The 22,721-nt window shown below is 54.7% G+C and overlaps 2 protein-coding genes across 2 annotated transcripts in view; one reads left to right on the top strand and one right to left on the bottom strand.

Annotated features, from left to right (window-relative positions):
• Positions 1 to 783, top strand: part of LOC129151189 (mammaglobin-A-like) — a 28,708-nt gene extending 27,925 nt beyond the window's left edge. The window contains exon 3 of the mRNA XM_054725200.1: positions 592 to 783. Within this exon, the coding sequence (XP_054581175.1) occupies positions 592 to 630 (39 nt within the window). The 3' untranslated portion in view covers positions 631 to 783. The remainder of the gene's footprint in view (positions 1 to 591) is intronic.
• A 5,333-nt stretch (positions 784 to 6,116) lies between these two features.
• Positions 6,117 to 9,083, bottom strand: LOC129151232 (mammaglobin-A-like). The gene is made up of 3 exons (XM_054725329.1): positions 8,958 to 9,083; positions 8,384 to 8,571; positions 6,117 to 6,309 (listed from the first exon to the last, which is right to left on the bottom strand). The coding sequence occupies exons 1-3, from the start codon at positions 9,010 to 9,012 to the stop codon at positions 6,271 to 6,273; spliced, it is 282 nt and encodes a 93-aa protein (XP_054581304.1). The 5' UTR covers positions 9,013 to 9,083; the 3' UTR covers positions 6,117 to 6,270.
• Between the last annotated feature and the right edge of the window lie 13,638 nt (positions 9,084 to 22,721).

Raw genomic sequence — 22,721 nt, 5'->3', positions numbered from 1 at the left:
GAGGGGGGAGGGGGAGGGGGGCGCTCAGGGCCTGGCGCTGCACTTGGGCGAGAGGAGAGGCCCTGGAGGTGGGGACCGTCACAGGACGAAGCTGTACATTGAGGAGGGAGGGTCCTGCCTCTGGGACAGGCGCTCACCGTGGCTCCACCTGAAAGCCTCAGCAGCCCTCCATGGCGGGTGCGGCCTTCTCTTTGCAAACGGAGGTCAGACGTGCCCCTCGGGTGCGCGTGTCCTCAGCTCTGTGGCCACAAGCACGTGGCCGGCATCCGGGTGCAGGCCCGCAGCCCCACAGCTGCTCGCGGGCGCGTGTTGGGGCTGAGACACGGAGCAGGGGCAGCACAGCCTGGGCACGGAGGCCTCGTCCACAGCGGAGGACACACGCAGGGACCGGCTCCCAGCGCCCGGGGGGACGGGTCTGGAAGCAGCGCGGCCTCGGCCTCAGGCTCTGCCTCCTGAGCCCCAGAACAAGGGGAGACCCTGGCTGAACCCCCGCGCCCGCTCCTCTCCGTGGCGGGAGGACGAGGAGAGGCCACGTCTGTGCTCAGGGGCCTTGGTGGGAGAGTGGGAGGGATGACTCTGTCTGTTTTCCAGGACGCCATATACGACAGCGAGCTGTGTGCCTCCTACTGACCCACACGACCTTTCCTTCGACGACAGAACGGCCAGCCGGGATTCTCCCCGCACAGACCACAGCTTAGCGCCCCTCTGGGCCTTTAGATCCTGAAACCGCAAGACATTGTTGAAACCTCCCTACATTCATTTCAATAAAGCGCCTGCACACCAGCGCTCTCTTGGGTTACTGACCAGACGGGGCCGCGGAGACTCCCGCACACGGCGCTGCGCACACGCTGGGACACGGGCGCTCAGTTCAGGACCCGTGGCTGACACGCGGGCCACCGCTGTCCTGTTCCCCAGCAGTAAACATTCACTGATCCCATCTCACCCGGATCCATCTAATGCCTGGGCACAGGGACCCGGATTTGGAAGCTGAGTCAGGATCAGGTGCCGCCTCCAGCCAGTTCTCCTTGGCTCCTTCACGAAAACCCTGACCTTTACACAACTTGTTCTTCATACAAAATGTGTGCTCACATACTTAATCCCAAACTCATGACGGTCCATATGGGTCATTCAAGTTTACACCATTATCTTCTGTATTCCGGTACTAATTTTCCTCCAGCTCACACCCACACTTTCTCGCTACCCACAGGCCTCCAGAGTGGGCACCTCTGGCCCTCAGGGGCGTCACAAAGGGAATATGGAACATCTAATAACACACATCCTTTTTAAATTTATCTTTCTTGTTGGAAGTGTCACAGATGTCCCCTCTCCACCATGGACCCCTCCACCCCACGCCGACCCCTCTCCAGGTTGATAATACATGTTTCCAATGTCAGACACTCCGCTCTCTCCCAGGGCTCATTCCTCCCTCCTTACCCAGCCCTGTGAATACTTGTCCGAGTCCAGAGATACCTGTGTGTCCTCACAGCTGGGTGGTGTGCTATTGGCATCCACGGGGTGAGACCAGGTTTGCTGCTAACCGGTACGGTGCTCAGGGCATCCACCAGAAGAGAACTCTTCTCCATCCAGTGGCTCCAGAGCCGTGGCTGAGAGCCCGTGATGGAGAACTCTCTGGAAGCCTTGGCGCTGGTGGAGTGTGAGGTGGTCTCGCCCTCAGTGGACAGTGAGTGGAGCCTCAGTGCAGACCTAGGCCGACAGGAGTGGGGCCGTGTGTCCTCCAGCTCGGAGCTCAGCGTCAGGTGGGGACTTCGCCGGGCTGGTCCTCACTCCTGGATGGCCGCACGCGCCCCTGTGGGTCACCCTCATACACTTTGTCCTTCCGGGTCCAGCCCTGTCCTCAGCTCCTCCCAGAGCTTCTCTTCCTGGGGATGCGCGCTCCGCAGGCTTGGTCTCCCTTGGATGTCTGTGCGCCTTTCATGTCTGTGATAGAAGATCCTGCTGGGGACACACCCAGCTCTCCTCTGCCCTGTCTTGGGCCCTGACCTTTCACACGCTAATCGATTCCTTAAGGAAATCCGTTAATCCTTTCCACAAACACATCACGTTTCCCCGAGCGTGGGTTCATCCTAGAAGCCAATTACCTGAAATGACCTGCGGCACCTCAACTGTGGTGCAATTTTGCCCCGACCATTTTTTTGCTCTTTTTCTTCACTCCTGACGTTCCTTTCATTTCCGTCTTACAACTTCCTGTGAGTTTAGACACTTTCATTTGGAAATAACGGTACAGGAGCTCTGTCCCAAAGAGGACGCACCGAACGACCGCTCCCCTGAGAACGTGAGCATGTGCCTCCTGCTGTGGAAATCCTTGTGAGGAACACGGATGAACCTGTGACATCTGTGTTCTCTCCCGTGTTTACTGGGTTCCGTGCCTTGTGTGTTGTGTGTTTTTTCATCGACTCCTTTCTGTAGAGCAGACCTTCTCCCCGAACGAGACAGGGAGTGGCAGGTGGGCACGGGGATGGGCTACAGTGAGGGGCGGGCTTGGCGCGCGGGGATGGGTCCTGTGGAAGCAAGAGAGCCTGGACTAGGGGTGGGGAGCCTCTTCTTCCGCCAAGGGCCATTTGGATATTGATAGCATCCCGCGTGGCCAACAGAATCATCAGCTTTCAGATGAGCCTGCTGACTTGGAGCACACCTTTCATTGACTCGTCCCGAATGCCTTGGCAGGGCGACCACATGATTTCTGGGCTCATACAGCCTGCGGGCCGGACGTTCCCCACCCCCTCCCCCCCGGACGATCTTGTGTCATCCACCTTCACTCTGACCCGGTGGAGATCATCACCGACTCTATTCCCGGAATGTGGTCGGTCATTCACACCATAGCCTTAATGGGGAGGGCGCGGGGAGGGGGAAATGCTGTATAACAGTGACTTTTAAAGAGCAAAAGTTTTAAATTTTGATCATTTTTTCCGTCTATAGTTCCGGCTTTTTTGCCATGTGTAAGAAATCCATGCCAAACAGAGACACTGCGATATTGTCCTGTTTTCTTCTAGGAGTTTCATATTTTTAGATTTTACAGTTAGTCCTCTGATACATCAGGAGTTAAATCTGATACACTGGTGGGCTGGAGATTTGTAATATAGCCAGTTGTTCCCAAACAATTTGTTGAAATGCATCCTTCCCACACGGGATTGCTTCTCCACCTTGATGAAAAGCCACGTGACCCTATGGACAGATTCTGGTTCTGGTCTCTACAGTTCCTCAGCTGTTTGCTCATCTTCACATGGAGACCATGCCAGCCCGACTACTGTAGCTTTGTGGTACATTTGGAAGTCATGTAGTATTGCCCCTCCACATTTGTTCTCATTTTTCAAAATTGTTTTGGCTATTGTAGGTCCATTGCAATTAAATAGAAATTTTGCAACCAGATTTTCCATAAACTTGCCAAAATAAAACAAGCCTATCTGGACTTTGGTTGAGAGTTCATTGCATTAAACCCATAAATCTATTTGGAGAAACTGACATCTTAAGAATATTGCTTCCTATTCATGAACACTGTGTGTATCCCATGTAGGTCTTCCTGAATTCCTCTCAGCAATATTTTATACGTTTTACTCTACAGGTCTTTCGTGTCTTTTATTCAGTTTACTAGAGGCCTGGGGCATGAAAATTCATGCACTGGAGGGGGTGGTCCCTCAGCCGGGCCTGCCCCCTCTCACAGTCTGGGAGCCCTCATGTATTGGTTTCCCTCGTTTGGGCGCCATATGCCGGGGTTCTTTGCCCAGCCTTACAAAGGGTTCAGCATTCTGGAGAAAGGGGCTGATGTGTAGATTCAGGAGGAGTCCAAAGACGAACGATAATTTTGAAAGTCATTGGGGGGGGGGGGTCAGAGGAGCTACAGCTGAAGGAGCTAGAAGAGTACTTTCTTGTCTAGGACCCCATGCTATTTATTTGACACAATTTGTCCTAAGGCAAGGTGGAGATATACACTTCAAAGGGTAAGGATTCAAGGGGTATACAGAAGCATTGTCAGTTTGGGGAATAGCCTACAGCTGTGCAGGTGTTTGGCCAACAGGAGGCAATAAAATGCCCTGAGCTGCCTGGCAGGAGACAATCCTATTCAGGTTTGGGGGACAATCCTATTCAGCCGTTCCAACAGGTAAACTACATATGTGGCTCACCCTTGTTCAGCCGCCCAAGCTTCTCCAACCTTTTGGTGAAACTCGTGTAATTATTACATGCTGGAATTGGTTCCCGGCACCCTCAGGGTTGGGAGGCAACCCGGCGATCAGGGCAAAGCGATGCCCCCATCACACTTCTGCTGCTGCCACTGCCGGCAGCACAAGCGTTGGCTGGCCCTTGTTAGGTGAGCCTCAGGCGGCCCTGGGCAGATGGGCAGATGGGCAGATGACATCCGAGGCTTGCCTGCACCTCGGGCCGGCCCTGGGTGGCTGGGGGCTGAGGCGACTAGGAGATACCATCTTTGAGTGCATGGCAGTCAATTAGCATATTCTCTCCTTATTGGCTGTGGGCGCCGCCATCTTTGTCAGGGCGTGGCAGTCAATTAGCATATTCCCTCTTTAGCAAAGGTCTATGTACCTCCTTTAGTAGATAGGATTCCTAAGATTTTTGATAATATTAGACATTATTGTAAATTGCACTTTCTGATTGTTCAAGAGTATAGTAATAAAATTAATTTTTGTATATTTATCTTATATCCTGCAACCATGCTAAACTCGCTTAACCCTTTGGTAGACACCCTGAGATTTTCTACAAGTCATCTCTGAAAATAGTTTTACACTTTATCTTAGCCAAAGTAGTGGTTTTACCTCCATCATTTTTGGCATTGGTCATCTCTTTCTCTTCATCCTGTTCAGTCTAGACAGGTGTATGGATTGTTTTTGAGCTTCTCAAAGAGCCCGCTTTTGGTTTAAATATTTTCTATAACTTTTTCCCAATGTCATTGACTTCTGCTCCACCTTTGTTATGTCCCTCCTTCTGCTTATACTTTCACTAGAGGCCTAGTCATGAATTCACGCCTGGCTGGGGTTCTGCTGGGAGAAGAGGACCTGAGAGGTTAGGGGGCAAGCCCTGCCCCCAATAGGGGTATGGGTGGCCGATCCGTGGCGGGTCTGGCGGGGGGGGGGCAGGGAAGGGCCCCCACAGACACTAACTCTGCTGGCACCTTGACCTTGGAGTTTCCAGTCTCAATAAATGTTTGCTTAAGCCTCCTGGTCTATGTACCTCCTTAAGCAGCCTGAGCGGACTAGGACAGTGTGTACAGTCTGTATCCACTCAGAACTCTGTGCTTATCATGTCTAGATGTGTAAAAATATAGAGTTTTCATCTGAGGTACCACTTCCTTTCAACTCAGCAACTCTCAGAACGCAGGGCCTTCAGCAGCTCCACCACAATGTCCACGCCAACGGCAAAGGGACAGACGCCTCTCCAAACGGCCGGGGTCCAGCAGGAGAAAGGCAACTTCCCAAAGGCCTCCGAGCCCAAGGCTGCATGGCCCACACGTTCCACTAAAGAACACTGTGTGTGTGCACGCGCAGGTGTGCGTGTGTGTCTGTGAGTGTGAGTGTGTGTATTTGTGTGTGTTTGTGTGTGCGCATGTGTGCGTGTGTGCGTGTGTGCGTGTGTGCGCTCGTGACTGTGAGTGTGTGTGTTTGTGTGTGTGCATGTGTGTGTGTGCGTGTGCGTGTGTGTGTTGGGTAAGCTATAAGCTGTGGGTTGGGGAAAGGGTCCTTTGCCTGGGCCTAGTGGTGTCAGGGGGCCGGGGTGTTCTGGAGAAGTGGGAGGGCATTCAAGCCAGGATGCAGCCCTGCTTTGCCCGAGTCCCCTCTCTCACTGCTCTGTTCCCTCCCAGCCCCTCGGTCAGGGACAGAGAGCACCCAGAGGGGAGCCCGGCCCTGGGAGAGGGCGCCTGGAGCCCAAGCGCCTGAGGTCGGATCAGAAGGTCCCAAGAGGTGGGGGGAGGGCACTTTCCCAGGGACAGGGTCCTGTTGGGCTCAGGAGGGTCAGGGGCAGGGCGCCCTGCAGATCCCCGCGTGTCAGCCATGGGTCCTGAACTGAACACCCGTGTCGCAGCGTGTGCGCAGCGCCGTGTGCGGGAGTCTCCGCGGCCTCGTCTGGTCAGTAACCCAAGAGAGCGCTGGTGTGCAGGCGCTTTATTGAAATGAATGTGGGGAGGTTTCAACAATGTCTTGCGGTTTCAGGATCTAAAGGCCCAGAGGGGCGCTAAGCTGTGGTCTGTGCGGGGAGAGTCCCGGCTGGCCGTTCTGTCGTCGGAGGAAAGGTCGTTGCGGGTCAGTAGGAGGCACACTGCTCGCTGTCGTATATGGCGTCCTGGAAAACAGACAGAGTCATCCCTCCCACTCTCCCACCAAGGCCCCTGAGCACAGACGTGGCCTCTCCTCGTCCTCCCGCCACAGAGAGGAGCGGGCGCGGGGGTTCAGCCAGGATCTCCCCTTGTTCTGGGACTCAGGAGGCACTGCCTGAGGCCGAGGCCGCGCTGTTTCCAGACCCGTCCCCCCGGGCGCCGGGCGCCGGTCCCTGCGTGTGTCCTCCGCTGTGGACGAGGCCTCCGTGCCCAGGCGGTGCTGCCCTGCTCCGTGTCTCAGCCCCAACACGCGCCCGCGAGCAGCTGGGGGGCTGCGGGCCTGCATCCGGATGCCGGCCACGTGCTTATGGCCACAGAGCTGAGGACACGCGCACCCAAGGGGCTGGTCTGACCTCTGTTTGCAAAGAGAAGGCCGCACCCGCCATGGAGGGCTGCTGAGGCTTTCAGGTGGAGCCACGGTGAGCGCCTGTCCCAGAGGCAGGACCCTCCCTGCTCAACGTACAGCTTCGTCCTGTGACGGTCCCCACCTCCAGGGCCTCTCCTCTCGCCCAAGTGCAGCGCCAGGCCCTGAGCGCCCCCCTCCCCCTCCCCCCTCCCCGGCGGCCAGGCTCTCAGAGACCGGCCCGCACACATCCCAGCAGGCGCCTCCCCACGCGCTTGGCCTCCTCCTCGGTCCTGCAGGTCCCCGGCTCGGCAGCAGCCCGGCGGCAGGAAGCGCCTGGTCACGCAGAGCGGGTGTCTCGCCGTGGCCAGACCTCCCACTGCGGCCCGGACTGCTTCCCGGGCTGTTAGGTGGGACGGACCGCTCGGAAGGACGGAGCCCTCTCTGCTCTGAACACAAAGACGGTCTCACCGTTTACACCGACTTGTTTCAACACCCCGCCCCCCACGGCGGTTCCCAGCCGAGGTTTCCCCTTGTCTTCACGGGGCTGCCACAGGCCCAGGCCGGCCGGCCACGTGCACTGGCCGACGTGGGTGCCCCAAGGGCCCGGGCACCGCGTTCCTGAGAGTGGGCTCTCCTGACGGGTGACTCTCTGCTCTCTTGTGAAGAGTCTTTTTTCAAAAATGTATTTTTTTTGGTTTCAGAGAGGAAGGGAGAGAGAGAGATTGAAACATCAATGATGAGAGAGAATCATTGATTGGCTGCCTTCTGCACGCCCCCTACTGGGGATCGAACCTGCAACCCAAACTTGTGTCCTTGACCCGAATCAAACCCGGGACCCCTCAGTCCCGAGGTCGAAGCTCTATGCCCTGAGCCAAACCGTCCAGGCCGTGGTCGGGAGACTCCTTAGTCAGCAGAGCCAAATACCAACAGCACAACGACTGAAATCTCTTTGGAGAGCCAAAGTTTTTAAACTTAAACTTCTTCTAACGCCACTTCTCCAACATAGACTCGCCCAGGCCGTGGTGTTTTGTGGAAGAGCCACACTCAAGGGGCCAAAGAGCTGCCTGTGGCTCTCGAGCCGCAGTTTGCCGACCACGGCCTAGGGCTTTAGAAAATGCTTTGAAATGCTTTCCTACCCGTGTTTCTCACTCTGAAACGTGAGGGTCGTCTGGAGAATCAGAGGTTTGGGGCCTGAGGGGTAGGAAGCCTCTGCCCACCCGCTCTGCTCCCTCGTGGCCTCTCACATAGCGGCTCCACCACGTGGGCAGGCACAGCAGCCCCGCGCCTTGGGCGGCTTTCCGATGCGAAACTCTCCACACTCCCAGCCACCACATTCCCTGCGATGACAGGAAGCGTGATCAACACTTGCTCTCAAGACGGCAGAGCCGCCCTAGCTGGATGGGCTCAGTGCAGGGAGCATCGGCCTGAAGGCGCCTGGGTTTGATTCCGGTCAAGGCCACATGACTGGCTTGTGGGCTCGATCCCCAGCAGTTGACATGCAGCAGGCAGCCAAGCCATGATTCTCTCTCATCACTGATGTTTCTATCTCCCTCTCTCCCTCTCCTTTCCTCTCTGAAATCAATAAAAATACATTTTAAAAAATAATAAATAAGAAACAAGTAGTTAGTAGCGAACTGAGAGCCCGCTGGTCCCTGGCCAGAGTGGCCAGAGCGGGAAGAAGGGGCCGCCATTACCATCATCACGAAGATGTTGCTCAGGGTTTCGTTGCTCTGGTCGAGAAAGCACTGCTTAAACTTCCTGAGGGCGCTCGCAGTCCTTTCGCCCGGGATGAACTGCTGAAGGTCTGCGATGAATTGAGACTTGGACTCTGCAGGATCAATGCTCTTACTGATCACATACTCAACCATTTCGCAGCCAGAACCTGGGAAGAAAGCACACAACAGCGGGCTCAGACCCACAGGCACCAAGTCCTTGCTGGGCGTAACCATGACGATGGCCATCTTCTTACCTCCCAGTACAGACAGACAGTCAGAGAGCTTATGGCCAATGGTTGGAGTCCTCTGTTCTGGGAGAGCAAACTCGGGGTCTAGGGTGTTCTCTGAGCCCCAGGATATCTGCCTCCTTGTCCTGCCTCCCGCACCCAACGCCCCAGCTCCCTGGCTTCCACAGCCCAGAGAGCCAAACACGATGGAGCCAGGAAGATGGCAGAGAAATGAGGCGCTCTGGCCTGGGGCTCGGGGAGCAGGGGGTCTGTCCCAGGGGCCCTGACACCACCTCCCCCCGAAAGCCTGGCGCTGCCACACTCACCGGCGTAGCAGTACAGGGGGAGGGCGGTCAGCATGAGCACCACCGCCAGCTTCATGGCTCAGGCAGCTGCTGTGGGCTGGTCACTCGGACGTGGCAGGGAAGAAGGACTCACTTAGGAGGTGAGAGCCCAGGCTCCTCCTTTTATTCTCCTGGCGGCCACTTAGTCCCTCCCACAGGTGAGGGAATGAGTCACGGGATGAACCTGGCGTTGGGCCCAGAAAGGACAGCGAGAATCATCTAGAACCCAGCCCGCCCGTGGTCTGTTTGTAGAAACCAAGGAACCAGAGCCTTAAAAACCCTCATAGGTTTCATAACGGCAATCGTGGTAACGAAATTAGATAACATTAATGCTGAAGTGCTTGCTAAATAAAGTAAGTTCCAGCATTGGGAGTCTGTGTTCTCATTCTTGTCTTATTAATATTTGGTCCTCACTTATCTCTTCCTCCTCCTCCAGCTCTTCCTCCCCCTCCCCGTGTCTCCTCCCCTCCCCTTCTCCTTCTAGCTCCCTTACTCCTCTGTTTTCTTCTGCTTCTTCGATAAGGTACAGAGATCTTCACATTCCCTTCCTGTGCCTCCTGCCTCCCCCATCACCTGGGCTGGGTGCAATACCACCCAGCGCCTGTGGAGGGCAGACGTTCCTCACCTGTACACTCAGTCAGGTGCCTTCTGTTGGACAATAGCAATAGCTTCTCACCTTGGTTGAAGGTTGTTGGTACAAAGACTATCTCACTTAGTTAAGCCAATTTTATAAATCCTATATAATAGAAGGCTAATATGCAAATTGTCCCCTCGGCTGGGATTTCAACCGGGAGTTTGACCAGGAGGCGGAGCTGGCTGGCCAACCGCCCACAGCCCCTATCCCCAGCCGCCCCCGGCCCTGATTGGCCCCCGCCACCCTGATTGGGGCCAGGGCTAGCTGGCCAACTGCCTGTGTCCCCTCCCTCCACACCCCCTTTGACTGGCCTGATTGGCCCGATCAGGGCAGGCTGGCCGGACTCCACCCATGCACAAATTCATACACCAGGCCTCTAGTTTAGTTATAAATGTAGAGTTACATTTTGTTCCGTTTTGTTAGCTTTAGGGTTTTCCTTCCACTGATTCAGGAGATGATGTGAGAAGTAGAATCCCTGATGCTTAAGGGAGGCAGCACTGGATGGTGGGAGCTATCTGGGCCCGTGCAGATATGGATTTGCATCTTGGATGCCACCGCTAACCACGAAGTGACCTTGGGAAAGAGAGTGCTGGTTGTCCCGAGCTTCCGTTTCCACAACGAGCAGAAATGACACCGAGGCGGCTTTTGTAAGAATGCCAGGCACTCCACATAGAAGCCGAGCACAGGGCCTAGGAAGGGTAATCATGACTAACCCACAGGTTTCATCTATATATCCATACATACATACATACATACACATATATACATACATACTTTCATCTCTCCATCCATTCATCCATTAATCTATCCATCCACCTATCATCCTCACATCCATCCTTCCAACCAGCCATCTACAGTCAACATCTATCCAAACATCCATCCATCCATCCACCCATCCATCCATCCATCCCTTTATGGATCCATGTTCATAACAACCAGGATTCTCCTAAGCCTGGGCCCTGTGCTTCATGTCACAGATTCAGCCATAGGAACGAGTTAAAGCAGGAACTTGCACCTGTGCAGCTTACCTCGAACTGGAAGTCAATAAACAAACTTCCCATTGAATCCTACCTAATAAAAGAGTAATATGCAAATCGCCCATCTCCCCAACACATAAGATGGATGCCCCATGTGGATCCAAGATGGCCGCTACTAGATGGCCAGCAGGGGAGGGCAGTTGGGAGGGACCAGACCTGCAAGGAAGGGTAGTTTTGGGTGATCAGGCCAGCAGGGGAGGGCAGTTAAGGGTGACAAGGCCAGCAGAGGAGGGAAGTTGGGGGCAACCGGGCGTGTAGAGAAGGGCAGTTGGGGGAACCCAAACCTGCCGGGGAGAGCAGTTTAGGGGGACCAGGCCTGCAGGAAGGGCATTTGGGGGGGACCAGGCCTGCAGGGGAGGGCAGTTAGGGGTGACCAGGCCTGCAGGGAGGGCACTTAGGGGCAAACAGGCTGGCAGAAGAGCAGTTTAGGCATCAATCAGGCTAGCAGGGGAGTGGTTACGAGGTGATCAGGCTGGCAGGCAGAATCAGTTAGGGCAATGAGGAAGGCAGGCAGGTGAACAGTTGGGAGCCAGCAGTCCTGGATTGTGAGAGGGATGTCCGACTTCCCATTTAAACGGGAAGTCGGGCATCCCTCAAGGGGTCCCAGATCGGAGAGGATGTAGGCTGGGCTAAGGGACACCCCCCATGCATGAATTTCATGCACCGGGCCTCTACTATGAGATAAAGGAAAGTGATTGTGTCATGAACAACAGAAAACCGCTAGGGCAGCATCCTGCAGGAGGTCCCGGCAGGCGATCCCGCCAGGACTCCTTAGGTTGTGTGCCATTTCCTGCATCAATGAACAGTGAGTCCCAGTGACCTGCTGGATAGCAGTGTTCTAGAAGAGGCAACAGCAGGTACCAAGGCCCTGAGTGCGATGGCACTCGGCGAGGGAAGGGAGGCCTGGAAAGTGCCTCTCGGTGTCAGACAGGCAGGACGCCTCACGAGAGAGAAAACTCACATCAGTGTAAGCGGCGCCGGCATGAAGCAACAAGACAGCCGACGTGGCTTAGAGTAAAGAAAGAGACATGGGTGAGAGCGCCTGAGTGGTGAGCCAATAGGTAATGAGCCGTGAATGCACTGTCCTCTGTGTGGATGGTTGGGACTCATTTATTTCCTTCATTCAGCTGCACCCCAACTTTCCAAACACAATATTGACATAGGAAGATGCTAGGAATAAGGAAGGTGGTGTTCTTATGTGTGCACTTTCTTCCTGTTGACTATTGTTGGCCATCATTCCAAAGGCACATGAGTGACAGTCATAATGAATGGGAGACTTCCTCCTTGAACAGGACTCAGTGAGGGCTCTGCTGGTGTCCGTGGTTATGGACCTGCCCTGTTGTCTGCTGGACAGTGGGCCTCATAGCAAAAGCAACCCCCTGTTGTGTACGATGAGTCTGTGTTTCTTTACTTCCATGTTTTCTCCAGAGCCCACGTTCTCAGGTGCATCAATGATCTATGACTCGGCTCACAAGAGACTCGTTTAAAGGAAGTGCTCACCAAGAGAAACCAAGATGTCAGCATAAGGTAAATACCTGTACATGCTGCCTCTCACAACCACACCAAAACTACAACTAAAAGACAGAACGTCTATCACCTAGAACCACGGGAAAGCTGGCTGAGTAGAAGTTATACAACTAGAAGGAAAGAGAAAAGTGCATTAAGACCCGGTAGGACGTGCACAGGCACGGAAAAGCAGAGGTACAGAGGCGCACGGAGAGGGCTGGCGACTGGCTGCGCTGTTTTTTTCAATCTGAAGAGAGACAAAAGCTCCTGACTGCTCTGAACGCCAGTTTCCAGCGAGACTCTGGGGACACAGACTCGTAAGGGGAGAAGCGGGATTGTCCGCGATCGGATCAGAGAGTGAGGGTGGCTCTCTCGCAGAGGTGCGATCGCAGGAATCATTGTTTGCTGCGCTGGGGCGCAGGATGCGGGGATGTGGAAACGCGGAGACTCAGAGAGGGCTGACAGGCAGCTATGGCTGTTTTCCACGCCCTAGTGATTCCCTGAGACCTTGCCCCTCCCAATTTACAAACCCACCCAAACTGTGCGATGTGGCTTTTGCATATGAATGGCCTGCCCTATCACAGCTTAACCTAACAAACTGCAGCTGGGTCAGCTCCAAAACTTCCAAACCCCAAGCATAGAGGAGAAATCTGCAGATCTCACTGTAGCTCCTGCTGGGTGGCCTCAGACAGTAGCTGACCTGCACCTCCTTGGAGATCCAGGAGCCAGTGTATCTAGTGGTCAGTGTGAGACGACACCAGATTTCAACTCCTCACATCCATAATTGACACACTCAAGAGGCAGACTCAGTGAGCACCAAAGCCCCACTGAAGCAAGTCCGGCCCCATAAGGGTGTCTCCAGCACAGCAGTTCTTCATTATAGACACAGCAGGTCCTCACCGCCAATTGGCCTGGAGGCCAATTTCTCCCAGTGTACCAACAGCAATCAAGGCTTAACTACAACAAGACTGCGCACTCAGCCCACAAAGGGGTGCACCAAGAGTGTCCACCTCAGGTGATTGGGGAGGCTGCACCACTGGGCCCTATAGGTCACCTACCACACCAAGCCACTCCATCAACACAGGGAAGCAGCCAAAATGAGGAGACAAAGAAACATGTCACGAATGAAAGAAATGGAAGAAAGCAAACTACTGGATATAGAGTTCAAAACCACAGTTATAGGGTTACTCAAGAATCTTCTAGAAACCACTGAGGAACTTAGTGAGATCTTTAAGGATCTTAATGAGAATGCCAAAAAAATGGAAAAGGACCAGTCAGAAATTAAGCATACACTGTCTGAAATAAAGAATAAATATAGAAATTCAACAGTAGACCAAAGGACCCCAAGAATCAAACCAAAGATTTGAAATATGAGGAAGCAAAAAACACCCAACCAGAAAAACAAAACAAAAAAAGAATCCAAAAATATGAAGATAGTGTAAAGAGTCTCTGGGACAACTTCAAGCATACCAACATTTGAATTATGGGGGTGCCAGAAGAAGAGAGAGAGCAAAATATTGAAAACCTATTAGAAGAAATAAGACAGAAAACTTTCCCTACCTGGTGAAAGAAATAGACTTACAAGTCCAGGAAGCACACAGAACCCCAAACAAGAGAAATCCAAAGAGGACCACACCAAGACACATCATAATTAAAATGCCAAGGGCAAAAGAGAATCTTGAAAGCAGCAAGAGAAAAACAGTTAGTTACCTACAAGGGAGTACCCATATGACTGTCAGCTGATTTCTCAACAGAAACTATGCAGGCCAGAAGGGAGTGGCAAGAAATATTCAAAGTGATGAACAGCAAGAACCTACAACCAAGATTACTCTACCCAGCAAAGCTATCATTTAGAATTGAAGGTCAGATAAAGAGCTTCACGGACAAGAAAAAGCTAAAGGAGTTCATCACCACCAAACCAGGATTATATGAAATGCTGAAGGGTACTCTTTAAGAAGAGGAAGAAGAAGAGAAAGGTCAAGATAAACATTATGAACAACAAAGTGACAACAAATACATATCTATCAACAAGTGAATCTAAAATTCAAGTGAATAAAAAAACTCCGATGAGCAGAATAAACTGGTGAATATAATAGAATCAGGGGCATAGAAACGGAGTGGACTGACAATTCTCGGGGGGAAGGGGGTGTGAGGAGTGCGGGAAGAGATTGGACAAAAATCTTACACCTATGGTTGAGGACAGTGGCGGGGAGTAAGTGCATGAGGTGGGGGAGAGGGAATCGGATGGAGGGGAGCTATGGGGGGAAAAAAGAGGAACATCTGTAATAATCTGAACAATAAAGATTTATTTTTTAAAAAATAAAAATAAAGCAAGTGTTCACAGCAGAAATAGACAAACTAAAAGGTCCGCATGCTTGTATCACTGGCCTGATGGTTTCTGCTCCAAAAAGTCCTTAGACCCAGGTCCCCAAATTCAGTTCAGAAACTGGAGCACGGAAGTGCACTTTGGTTTTGTGTTGGTGTGGCATCTCCTGGCCACCTGCTGTGACAGACCATGCTGCAGAGGTGAGCTATCCAGGCAGAGGGGCCATAATGTGCGGTGAGAGAGGATGGAATTTGCTCAGTGCTTAGGCTCAACAGGTGGCGAGAGGCACTGACACTGACGTCATGGTTGTTTGGGGTCTGGCCATGCTCAGAGAAAGCCACAGCACTCAGTGAGCGCCGTTCCCATGCTCAGGGGCTCCTGCACTGAGACACAGCCTGTGAGAGGCTGTGAGGTGTAGCTGACCTGTGAGCTCTTCATTCTTTGTGAGTTTGCGGTAGAAATAGCCTTCACTGTATCTGGACGCAAGAAACGTTCCAGTTTACTTTCCCCGATCCTGTAAACGGCTCTGCCCCTGGCTCCCAGGGCTGTTGAGACACAAACCTCAACAACGGTCTTGGAGGTGAGCCTCTTCTTCCGGAAGATCCTGCCAGCATCTGGAGGCTGCCCGGGGAGGCACTTTCCCAGGACGGAAACTCAGGACAAGCCCTGGGCTTGGAGACCTCTTGATGGCAGTGAGCGGTTTATTGATCATGGTGTCCAGGCCTAGACCAGGCGCCTCCCATGCCTTCAGCCTAGCCGGCGGTGGGGGTGTCACAGGGGGGTCTCTTGGTACCAGGGGAAGAGGCCTGGGCTTGTTGTGAGGCCTGAATGACTTACAGCCCGTAAGTCCTCAGAACAGCGCTGGCCACAGAGTAGGTGCTGTCTACACGTCAGCTGCCAGCGATTCATTATAAACCAGAGAGGGATCTTCTATTAAACCCTGGAGGCCTAGCAGGACCACTACGGACCAGGGACCTTCCTGCTCCTCTCCATCCTCCAAGAGACGCAGAGATCATCCCGTTCAGATACGAGGGGAACGGTCAAAGTTGACAGTTAAGCACTGTATTTCGATCCACTCTTACCTGATATTTTTCTGACTCCTTGAAAGAGTTTCATGAGATGCAGTTTATGCAGATCTTCTCTGTTGAGCACAGTCTACATGGCGTTGGCCTATGAACCTTCTCAATACCCAGCTGCTCCCTGTGCTACTTGCTTCAGGTTCAGGAGAGCATGAATGGCAAATAGTGAGACAGCGCTCACTCCCTGCGGAGCACCGGTGACCACCTCTCTTTGTCTTCACAACCACAACGCAATGAGGAGAGAGACGGTGAAATTTAGTGTCCACCTGCGCACCCCAGCAGGGAGAAGAGGCCACTAAATGCATGGAATGCCAGGGCAGCAGCATAGACCAGGGTCCTCCTGAGCAAACAGATATGTGGTCTCCCTCCCAGGAGGTAGGGTCACCATTTCTCCCCAGCTGCACACAGTGGGACCACAGAGATCCAGTCCCTTGACCAAGGGCACACAGCTAGTGGTGGGCAGAGCCGGGAAAGCAGCCAGGTGTTGTGACATCAGAGACGGGTCTCCTTAGTGTGATCGTATGGCCCTCAGGTTGTGACTCAGATGGAGTCCTGGGACCGGGACTTGCCCGGCCGCCCTGTGTGGACGCAGGTGGAGGGCTGGGCCGGCCCCGCAGTTCTGTGCTCGAGGCCTTTGGTCCAGGTGAAGCCTTCTCCACGGTCCCAGCCTGAGTCCCTTCAGCTTGAAACTCTTTATTTGTTCCTGATGCCACGGCACAGACAGCCCATTTCCTGTTTAAAAAGGAAGCCTGAATCTCTGGGGATCACCTTCCCAAGACCCCGTGGCTCCTGGGTGCACCTTTCTCCTGGTGACCAGGACCTGACCTCATGACCCTTTCCCCTGTTGAGTCCTAGAGGTCATGACCTGGGCTTTCCTGGTCTTTGAGTGACAACAGTGATACAGTAGGTGTCTAATTAGGTGTGTAACTTCTTTGAGGAACAGGATTTGAGATTCTATAAAGAATTCTCCAGTGCGGCCTCCATGGCTCAGTGGTTGAGTGTCAACATATGAACCAGGAGGGCACCTTTCCATTCCCGGTCAGGGCACATGCCCAGGTTGTGGGCTCAATCCCCAAGTGGGGGCGTGCAGGAGGCAGCCAATGAATGAGTCTCTGTCATCACTGATGTTTCTATCTCTCTTTTCTTCTCCATTCATCTCTGAAATCAATAAATATATCTCTTAAATAAAGAATTCTCTGATCATATAACATGTTTTATTATTGGGTCTGTTTAGAAAGAGATGTGTATTTTAACCAGAAACTCTATTGAAGGCACAGCTCATGCCCAACACTAAACCCAGGCATCAGCCTGAGATCCTGGTGCTAACACCGAGTCCTGTGTGTTTCTGGAGAAAAGTGTGGCATCACCATAGGTGGGACCAGGTCAGGAGACCAAGAAGTTGGAGCCCTGACTTCCAGGCCCCGGGCCACCGCTGTCCTGTTCCCCAGCAGTAAACATTAGCTGATCCCATCTCACCCGGATCCGGATCCATCTAATGCCTGGGGACAGGGACCCGGATTTGGAAGCTGAGTCAGGATCAGGTGCCGCCTCCAGCCAGTTCTCCTTGGCTCCTTCACGAAAACCCTGACCTTTACATAACTTGTTCTTCATACAAAATGTGTGCTTACATACTTAATCCCAAACTCATGACGGTCCATATGGGTCATTCAAGTTTACACCATTATCTTCTGTATTCCGGCACTAATTTCCCTCCAGCTCACGCCCACACTGTCTCGCTACCTACAGGCCTCCAGAGTGGGCACCTCTGGCCCTCAGGGGCGTCACAAAGGGAATATGGGACATCTAATAACACACATCCTTTTTTCACTTATCTTTCTTGTTGGAAGTGTCACAGATGTCCCCTCTCCACCATGGACCCCTCCACCCCACGCCGACCCCTCTCCAGGTTGATAATACATGTTTCCAATGTTAGACACTCCGCTCTCTCCCAGGGCTCATTCCTCCTCCTTACCCAGCCCTGTGAATACTTGTCCGAGTCCAGAGATACCTGTGTGTCCTCACAGCTGGGTGGTGTGCTATTGGCATCCACGGGGTGAGACCAGGTTTGCTGCTAAACGGTACGGTGCTCAGGGCATCCACCAGAAGAGAACTCTTCTCCATCAGTGGCTCCAGAGCCGTGGCTGAGAGCCCGTGATGGAGAACTCTCTGGAAGCCTTGGCGCTGGTGGAGTGTGAGGTGGTCTCGCCCTCAGTGGACAGTGAGTGGAGCCTCAGTGCAGACCTAGGCCGACAGGAGTGGGGCCGTGTGTCCTCCAGCTCGGAGCTCAGCGTCAGGTGGGGACTTCGCCGGGCTGGTCCTCACCCCTGGGGGGCCGCACGTGCTCCTGTCGGTCACCCTCATAGACTTTGTCCTTCCGGGTCCAGCCCTGTCCTCAGCTCCTCACAGAGCTTCTCTTCCTGGGGAATGCACGCTCCTCAGGCTTGATCTCCCTTGGATGTCTGTGCGCCTTTCATGTCTGTGATGGAAGATCCTGCTGGGGACACACCCAGCTCTCCTCTGCCCTGTCTTGGGCCCTGACCTTTCACTCGCTAATCCATTCCTTAAGGAAATCCGTTAATCCTTTCCACAAACATGTCACGTTTCCCCTAACTTGGGTTCATCCTAGAAGCCAATTACCTGAAATGACCTGCGGCACCTCAACTATGGTTGCCAAATTTTTCTTGACCATTTTTTTTTTGCTCTTTTTCTTCACTCCTGACGTTCCTTTCATTTCCGTCTTACAACTTCCTGTGAGTTTAGACACTTTCATTTGGAAATAACGGTACAGGAGCTCTGTCCCGAAGAGGACGCACCGAACGACCGCTCCCCTGAGAACGTGAGCATGTGCCTCCTGCTGTGGAAATGCTTGTGAGGAACACGGATGCACCTGTGACACCTGTGTTCTCTCCCGTGTTTACTGGGTTCCGTGCCTTGTGTGTTGTGTGTGTTTTCATCGACTCCTTTCTGTAGAGCAGACCTTCTCCCGCCTCTGAGGGAAAGAACATTGCAGATCAGACTTTTGAAGATCTGCATCCAGAAACATCTGCATTTCTTCCTGCTGACGTGGCTGTGAGCTGCATTGAGGAGGCTGGTCCTGTTCACTCACAGGTCAGAGCCTCAGGAGTGTCAGTGTCACTGGGTGGCTCCAGGCTTGTGTGGATTCTGTTTTGTTCCCAGCCTTGCCTGGGACGTGCGTCTCCTCCTGAAAGGAGCTCCTTCCTTAGGGCCCTGTTCCAAAAAGGCACACAGAGGTGTCTGATGTGGGGAATGAGTGAGCTAGTCCATGTCATATTCTCTGTTTCAATATATTTTTATTGATTTCAGAGAGGAAGGGAGAGGGAGAGAGAGAGAAACATCAGTGCTGAGAGAGAATCTTTGATCAGCTGCCTCCTACATGCCCCCTACGGGGGATCGAGCCCACAACCCATGTGTCCTGAGCGGGAATGGAACCGTGACCTCCTGGTTCCTAGGTCGATGCTCAGCCACGGAACCGCGCTGGCCGGGCCATTTCATATTCCTCCCTGTGGGGAGATTTGCGTGATGTATGTCTTTGGTGACTTCTTTCCACCTGGATCGCTCTCATTTGCAATCCTGTTGCGTGGACCTCCTGAATGGAAGGCTTACCCTGCTGTGCTTCTCTCTCACAACCGGGTCTTCTAGGCCTTGGTTACTCTATTCTGCTTTGTCTTCCAAATGCTTTATAAGTTTCCAGCCAGCGTATTTTGTATTTGTCCAGAGCAGCTTGTTTTACTTTGAATGTTTATTCCCCATGAAGACACCAGCGGAGCACAGTCACCGAGCTTCTGAAGACCCGGGACGGGGTCCCACGGAGAGCGCTCTTCCTGGCCCCGAGGGCTTAGAGCAGTCCCACAGGACACGGATCCATGAACAGCTCGCCCGGCTTCTGTCTCTCTCCGTTTTGATGCCGTCGATACGTCAGAAACGATGGTGGCCTCTGGGAGGAAAAGCAGAAGGAAAGGAGGGAAGGAAGGCGAGGTGTTGGCTGGGACGCGAGGGGAGGTTGTGATGCGCACACAGGCCTGAGGAGACTGCTTTCTGAACACAGACACCCAGTTCCCACTCTAGGAAGCGAGTGGACAGCGGACATGGCCTGACGTGAGGTGTGACAGCCTGGAAGGTGTATCTGGGTGGGATGCAGGCTCTGCTCCCGCTTCCGGGTGTCTCTATGCCGCCTCTCAGAGCCCTAAGGTGTGGGGGCTCTTCCTGTGTGTTTGGTAAAACACACACAACATACCATCTACGGTTTCCACCTTATTTGCGTGTAGCATTCACTGGCATTGCTGCATGCACCGTCCTTATGTCACCTCTGTCCACCCGGATTCAGCCCAACCAGGGGCTCCCCATCAAACAGTCACCTCCTCTCCCCCAGCCCCTCCCGTGCAGCCTGTGGCCCCTCCCCCGTGGCCAGCAGCTCAGGGGAAAGGCCTGTGCAGACCCGGGTCTCAAAGGGGCAGAGCCTGGGAGTGAGGATGGGCCTGCAGCTGCCAGGCTGGCAGGGCGGGGAGGTGTACGGAGGGGGGTGATCGAGGGCAGGGTCCCAGGGCGCCTGCTATGCTAGGAGCTGCTCACCCTCAGGCACAGCCTTGCTGTCCTCCCAGATTGTGGGCCCCGCCTCCCAGGCACTGGGGGCCGCCCTGCAGGCGGGGGAGGTGAGGCCTGGGGAACACCTGGGCTCTCCCCACCCAGATCCCCACACCTTAGTCCTGGGTGAGGCGGGGGCATCCCTCCTTTTGCATCTTCCCGGCGGGTTCTGAGAGGACCCGAGCCAGGCTGCAGGGCCCATGGGAGGACATGCTTCATCCCCACGTCCGGTGGTGGTGAGGGTCTGCCGCGTACTGTACAGTTCGGGATCGGAGGAGGGGCCGACTCACAAAGGACAATGCCATACAAGGAACACCCATGTGGAAGGCATGGGGGTCGGGGGGAGACCTCTGGTGAAGAGGCACCCGAGACTGGGTCCCCTCTGCCTTTTATTCACTCCAAATACACAGTGCCCTTTAGCAACGCCGACAGCAGATCAAAGGTAAAGTTTGGGAAACAATGTCAAGGTTACCAGGTCGGAACTCACCTGGAGCCATGGCCATCACAGCAGGAGCAGAGCTTGTGCTGATAGTCAGCCCTGCTGGACATCCAAGTCCATTGGCCTTCCACTGTCTCTTATTGATGTTCACTGCCGTTTGCTTTAGCCTCGACAATGGCCGACAATGGACTCTCACCTCCCTGGAGACCAGGCTCCAGGAACTGGGAGGCAGGACTGTGACCTTCCCGGACCCCAGGGGCTGCTCGCTGCTGGCAAACGCTGAGGTAGTTTACGAATCACAGCCATGGGTGATTCCATTTGTCCTTTCGTGTCATGAATGCACTCACTGTGTTCTCACCACCACTCTGCCATGCAAATAGTACGTCACAGAAAGACACAGAGAGAACACACGGCTCACTCTGCCTGTGTGTGCATGTGTCTCACTGTGTGCATATCCGTCTATGTTCATTTCTGCCTGTGTGCATGTCTGGCTATATGCATGTCTATCCGTGTGCATGTCTGTGTGAGTGCATGTGTGTATGCATGAGTCTTGCTATGCATATATCACAGCGAGGTCTCTGTGTGAAAATGTGTATCTCTGTGAGGGTCGCTGAGTGTAAATTGTGTGTCTGTGCATAAAGGTTCATTTTAGGGGTGAGAGTGAGAGAGTGCCCACGAGGGGAGACGTGGAATGAACCACACAGAGGAGGTCACCTGTCCTGTGCAGGGAGCAATGTGGAGGCAGAGGGACCCCGACATGACCAGGTGTGGGGGGGTGACCAACATGAGTGGCCTATAGACAACGATGGCGGGGCACAGACCCGGGCCGAGCAGAGAGAGCGCGGGGACGGTCGTGCCAGGCCCTGTGTGCGGCGCCAGCGGGGGCCTGGCCCTCCCGGCGGGACCCCAGCCTGTGTCTCTCAGGCTGTGGCAAGAGCTCCAGAATCCTGCGTCCTCCAAGCGCAGGCGGAGACTGAGCACGTCCCGGGCGTCAGAAGAGAGGCAGCTGAGTGTGCGTGTCCCGCGGTGACACCTGCGCACTCGCTGTGGAGCGCGGGGCGTTGGGAGCAGGAGGTCACCATGGCTGTGCCCTCCGTCCTGGGGGCATCATGTGGCCTCCTCAGGGGAGGAGCTGAGGACTCATGGTAAGTCCTCGTCCTGGAAACAGGGGGGCCAGGGCCTGGGCTCTCAGGTGCAGAAGGGCCGACCCCTTCCTGTGGAGGTCGCTGTGCTGTGGGTGCGCGGACGCACGGCAGGGAGGGCAGCTCCGTCCAGGGGGCCGGGTAGGAGCCTTGGGCACAAGCGGGAGGGACGCGGGCAGGTCGGTGACGATGGCTGTGCAGATGGAAGGACAGGCCGTGCGAGGGAGGGGCCGTGGAGGGGGCACGGGGTGACTCTCTGTGTCAGAATCCGAGGAGCTGCAGTGGGGTCTGAGCCCCCCAAGTTCCCGCCCTGAGCCCTGGGCGTCCTTTCTTTCCTACGGGGACTTGCAGCTGCGATCAAGGGGCAGGTGCTGAGTGTGGGCGACCACCCTGGGTGTCCTGGGTCCACTCTCTGCCGTCCGCCACGTGGGGGAGGGGGCAGGGGGTTCACAGGAAGGAGGCGCAATGGCAGCTCCGCGGGGCCCTGCAGCCCCAGAGCCGGACCCGGCCTGCCATCCGCCGCCAGCGGGAAGCCGCCAGGAAAAGCTGCCCCTGGACTCGCAGCAGCAGGCCCCGCACCGGGTCTGGGCAGACAGACCGCGGCCTCCTGTCCTGGGCCCTGGGGAGCAGGCCCTGAGCCACAGCGGGCTCCTGGAGCAGCCGCTGGGCACGAGGCCAGAGCGCTCAGGCGTCCGGTGGCTGCGAGGGCGCCTCGGGGACGGAGGTGCGGAGCCTGCGTGGCTCGTGCGGGGCCGGGGCCTGGGAGGCCTGTGCAGGGACACGGGCTGGGCCCGGAGCCCCCATTCCCTCTGTGATCCCTGCCGCCAGGCGCCACGGCCACTGCCCATCGGGTCAGCGGGATGCACTGTTGTCACCACCCACGGCCCCTCATGATGCCCCCCCTCCCCACAGCCCCTCATTATTCACCCCCCCCCCTCCCCCACGGCCAGAGACCGGATTAAAACAAGACGGGCAGAGACG

The sequence above is a fragment of the Eptesicus fuscus genome, chromosome 13, assembly GCF_027574615.1.
Source record: "Eptesicus fuscus isolate TK198812 chromosome 13, DD_ASM_mEF_20220401, whole genome shotgun sequence".
Classification (NCBI taxonomy): domain Eukaryota; kingdom Metazoa; phylum Chordata; class Mammalia; order Chiroptera; family Vespertilionidae; genus Eptesicus; species Eptesicus fuscus.
The sequence above is the reverse complement of the archived record's forward strand: the minus strand, read 5'-3'. Positions and strand labels throughout refer to the sequence as shown.

What these genes read in the sequence shown, in the direction of transcription:
- LOC129151232 (XM_054725329.1), bottom strand. Translation starts at nt 9,012, where the DNA reads ATGAAGCTGGCGGTGGTGCTCATGCTGACCGCCCTCCCCCTGTACTGC. An exon ending in CCCCCTGTACTGCTACGCCG is followed by an intron (nt 8,572 to 8,957) that starts GTGAGTGTGGCA and finishes CTTTCTTCCCAG; the next exon opens with GTTCTGGCTGCGAAATGGTT. An exon ending in GCAACATCTTCGTGATGATG is followed by an intron (nt 6,310 to 8,383) that starts GTAATGGCGGCC and finishes TCTGTTTTCCAG; the next exon opens with GACGCCATATACGACAGCGA.